General features: G+C 44.0%; 1 protein-coding gene across 1 annotated transcript; it reads left to right on the top strand.

Annotated features, from left to right (window-relative positions):
- The first annotated feature begins 907 nt into the window (after positions 1–907).
- Positions 908–1756, top strand: LOC108655858 (uncharacterized). The gene has a single exon (XM_018107683.2). It carries the CDS (start codon positions 1003–1005, stop codon positions 1693–1695), a length of 693 nt encoding a protein of 230 aa, XP_017963172.2. The 5' UTR covers positions 908–1002; the 3' UTR covers positions 1696–1756.
- The last annotated feature ends 3086 nt before the right edge of the window (positions 1757–4842 follow it).

Genomic DNA, 4842 nt, shown 5'->3' with positions numbered 1-4842 from the left:
ACACACACACACGCGCTGGCCTATATGTATTTGTACATTTTCACATTTCATTCTCGTCTTAGTGCCTGGAATTTCGAAATGAAATATTTGACTTTTAGTCTAAAAAGTCAGCAGAAAGCAGCCAAAAAAAACAGACACAAAAAAATTTGCGCAAACAGACTGTAACGCACAACCATCCACACAAACCCTTTTGCAGCAGCGCAAGGGCTCGAAATTTGCATTAAATTTAATCAGAGCTGCTGCTGCTGCTGCTACTGCTCTTTAAGCAACACATTCGCAGCAGCAGCAGCAGCGGCAGCAGTTGCAGTTGCAGTTGCATTCGCATCTATTGCTGTTGCACATGAGAAATGCATGAACTCAGATTTGATTTGCGTCTCTGTCGACTTTCGCTGCTAGCCAGAAACCTTTGGCATTTATTAAAAAATCTTTTTGGCAGCGCGCATAATTTGTACATTTAATGAACGTCTGTTTGCCTGACCTCCCCTCACTTTCCCTCTTGCTCTACCTCTCCCTGCAGCTCCCTCTCTGTTTGCTTTTCAAGGTCCTTTACGCTCAAGTACTGACCATAATGATGTGTGTGTGTATGTGTGTGCGTGTGTGTGTGCCCAGTGTTGCATTGCAATTAGAAAGTTCGCGTGCATTTGGGACACTGGTCAGCAGCGTAAACTCAGTGCCAGACTTTACTCAGTTTTAGATTAAAGTATGCTCCATTTAGAATCACATTTATAAGATAATAAATAGATGAATAAATACATAAAATAAATATACAGATAATAAATATATAGAATAAATATAAAAGATATATGGATAAATATTATATGAAGAGAGCTGAGAGATAAGCCTGCTGTGCCTATAATTTTGTTCATCAAAGGAACTAGATTCAAAATGAAATTCACCAAGAATGAACTACAATTTTTATTTCCTTAAAAAAAAAAACACAATATACACATTTTATAAAAATCTCTAAAGAAAAACACAAAAAAACAATAATGATAACAATTCATGCCAAAAATGTTGGAGGACATGGGAAGGAGTAGGGAAAGTGGAGGTCGACAGCAGCTCGAGCAGGAGCGACATCCTTGTCCACTGGCCGGCTGTGGGGCTCTGCTGGCAGAGAGTGAGCTGCTGGCGCACCTGTTCAACGAGCACATGACGGAGACGCCGCGCAAGCCAATGGAGTTCGCGCTGCGCATGCGCCGGGTGGACACGGGGGAGCGAACGCTGCTGCTGCTGGTGCATTGGCAGCTGCCGGTCGGGCAGGATCAGTGCCTGGGCGTGCTCAACTGGACGGGCAGCGCTCGGCGGTGTCTGTTCGAGCCGCAGCGCCATCTGCAGTTCGGCCAAGCCGCACTCGCCGCCTGCCTGCCGGTGCTGGTGATGGCCCGAAGGACCACGTGGTCGGCCCTGGTGGCCGAGTGCCCGGAGCTGGACAACGGCCATCCCAGCCGGGACAACATGGTCTATCTCTTCTGGCTGCTGGCGCCGGCCACAAGGCAGCCCGTTCATGCCAGCCTCGGCTTCATCAATCGCAAGCTCCAGTGCGGCCTGCGCGTCCTCTGCCAGCTGCGCGGCCTGGGCAGCCGACGTCAGCTCAGTCAGCAATGGCTGATGCTGAGCGAGAGCCAGATGGATCAGATGTGCTGTCCGCATGGCAGTAGCTGCTTCGTCGAGCTGGTCATCATCGGAGGTGGCTGAAAACTTTTGCATTTGAATATTTGTAAATTTATGCAAATTACATTTGATTATAAAACATAAAAAAAACGACAACAACAAATGTAATCAGCAAATTTCATTTGTTTCGTGGCAGGGGCGTGCCGTGAGGGGAGGAGAGGATGGGTCCACTTGTCAGCTGGGCTCACATAATGAGGCAAAAGTTTTCCGTTTAGTGCAGTTTATGGCGCCAGGGTAGCGGGAGAGGGGGGCGGGGAGGGGGATTGCATGGGAGAGCTGCGCTGTTAATAAGCCAAAATCAATTTGAAGTTGATTTGAGTTCAGTTCAGTTCCGGTCGCTTCTTCTTCTTAAGTTTTCCATCTCTCATTTGGCGCACTCTGCAGCTTTGCGATTTTCTTTTTCTTTATCTCCTTTTCGTTGTTTTTCTGTGTGTTTTTCTTTTTTTTTTCAGCACGAATTCTGCAAGTTTATTGCCACATTTTGTGAGGCGCGCGCATTATTGATTTCGGTTGGCACTTTATTGCCATTTGGCCCGCTGGCCCCATTTTTGACCCGTTGCCTCGCTCTGGCCAAAACGGGCTGAGGCCCGTTTTATGAGCGCAACAGACGACGACGACGGAGGCGGCTCGGCGTGAAGCTGGAAATGTGCCATAAATTACGGTGTTTTATGTCTTGCCAGTCAGTCAGTCAGACACACACTTACACACACTCGCACACACTCACACACACAGACATTTGTATACACGGACGGACGGACAGACAGATCAAATCAGATCAGATTTCGAAATGTAGCATAAGTGATTTTTTGAATATTGCGTTTGGAATTGCTTGGGTAGGGTGAGAGTAAGGCTTGGCACGTTTTGGAACTGATGGAACTAGTTTCAGACGACCAAAGTCTAAAATGAGCTGGTCATGTGTTTTACCGTTGCTTGTTGTTGATAATAAAAAGGCGCTGCGATTGTATTTTGTCTGTCGGAACTAGTTCTGAAGAGGTAAAAGAAATCAGGTGAAGTCAGGAACTAGAACTAGTAACTAGAACTAGTAGCTAGAAACTTAAGAGTCCTCTAATAGGTTTACATTTGATATGGCAACTAGTTCAAAAGCCTTCTTAATAAGCCCTGCCAGCATTTAATCAGATGGAACTAGTTAAAAAAAAAAACACAAAAGTCAACTTGCATTATATTTGGAACTAGTTCTCCAGAACTCACAAAGCTCAGATTCGTTTTGGCTGTTGAAACTAGTTCAAAGGACTTCATAGGAACTAAGTCGAACCGGAACTAGTACCAAATGAACTTTGATTGCATTTGAGCTGTTGGAACTAGTTTTCAAAACTTTCCAAGTTATCTGAAACTGATTTATGAAACTTCATAAATGAGCTTGGAACTAACAAGCGGAACTAGTTCTAATAAGTAATCCTTGATGAGCTCACAATCATGCACAAGCAGAAGTGCATATATATTTCTATACACAGCAGTGAACTAGCTCATTTGAATTTCTTTTTCTGCGAACTCGTATCACTTTATTAATCAAAACATTCAATCACGTAAGCTTCGAAATTATTGTGCAAAATGCCAGCCCGTAACGGAGAACTGCTTTGTAAGTTTTTGGTGTCATGGAACTAGTTTGAATAAACAATTGAAATAGTTCACAGAAAGAGAGAGAGAGAGAGAGAGAGAGAGAGAGAGAGACAGCGTATTTTATTGCAGTTGCTCTGAGGGTTATTTATGCCAAGTTTGTTTGCGAAGCAGCTTGTCCTCTGCCTATTGGCAGGCTAACAAAGCCGGCAGCTCAATAAGCCGGAGCACACTTGAGCCCATCAGCCGAATCGAGTGAGCCAGCTGAACCTCTGACTGCTGACTGCTGCCTGCTGCCTGCCGCCCCTCACCTGTTACCTGTATTTTTGTCCACTGTCGAACAACAACGAAAGCAGCTGCGACATTAGCATTGGCAGCGATTTTCATATTCGCTGCTCGAAATCCTAATATAACACGGCGACATGTTTACGATGCACTCGCACAGAGATATATGTACCACACACATACATACATATATACGAGCACACACACACACAGACAGCACTCACACACATTGGCGCTACTTTTACTGCATAGTTTCATGTGAATGCCTGCTGGCATGCTGGAAATCACAAAAAACAAACCCTTGTCCCGCTCACCATTTATATCCCCTAGGCCTTGAGCTCCTGTGTGTTTGTGTGTGTGTGTGTGTGTGTGACTGTTTGTGCGTGCTCGAACATCCCAAAGGTGGGGCAATGGCAATGGCATTGCCGCCATCGACACCGGCTCCGACACCGAAACATAAAGGCTAAATGGAACTTGAATGAGCGCCGAGTGGCACATGCTACCAAGGTGAATGGTTAGGCAAGGGGAGGAGCGAGGGAGCGATGGAAGGGGGGGAGGCTGCTGGTATTCGAACTCCCATCGGTGGCTGCAAATAGTCAACATCAGCGACCACTGGACAGCAGCAGCACTTGAGTCATTTAGCACTCGTTAAAATATAGAGCCAGAACGGCCTAGGGTCTTTTCAATTGGAAAACTCAATGGATTCCAATTGGAGCGACAAGTACAATGGGTTCGACTTAACACATATCGCATGAATATGGGCAGAGAGTAAATATTGCGGTCTTTTGGGTGTGATTAGTTGTTGCACATCGATTTTTATTTGATATGTGTATTAATATTTTATACGGATGTGTGTTTGGGTATATATAGAGAAGAAAAGCCTTGATATATATATATTTCTTCTACATTAGAGTATTTTTAGCATGTATGCATATCAATATTATTTTAAATATCTATATATTTTAATTGCTGTCAATTAAAAAATAAAATAAAATAAAATAAAATAAATAAACGAATTTGATTATTATGATGCATTTCATATAAATTTCTTGATTTATTTTGGATTTAGATGAAAACTGTCAAAGTATTTGCTACAGTTTGTTATCTCAGTCAGCTCTACTTCTTCGTCTTCTTCTTCTTGTCAGTCTTGTCATTATTTATGTCGTATCAGCAAACAATCAAATGCCGACAGAGACGTCTGCACAAACATTCGCCTCATAATCCAGACCAAGAAGTTTGTCTTGGCCACGAATGCAAAAAGCCAACTGCTGCTGCTGCTGCTGCTTGGAACTGGACCAGAGGCATCTCAAT

This window comes from Drosophila navojoa, chromosome X, assembly GCF_054131105.1.
Source record: "Drosophila navojoa isolate 15081-1374.11 chromosome X, UAZ_NAV_1.0, whole genome shotgun sequence".
Lineage (NCBI taxonomy): Eukaryota > Metazoa > Arthropoda > Insecta > Diptera > Drosophilidae > Drosophila > Drosophila navojoa.
This window is presented reverse-complemented; position numbering and strand designations above follow the sequence as displayed.

What these genes read in the sequence shown, in the direction of transcription:
- LOC108655858 (XM_018107683.2), top strand. Translation starts at nt 1,003, where the DNA reads ATGCCAAAAATGTTGGAGGACATGGGAAGGAGTAGGGAAAGTGGAGGT.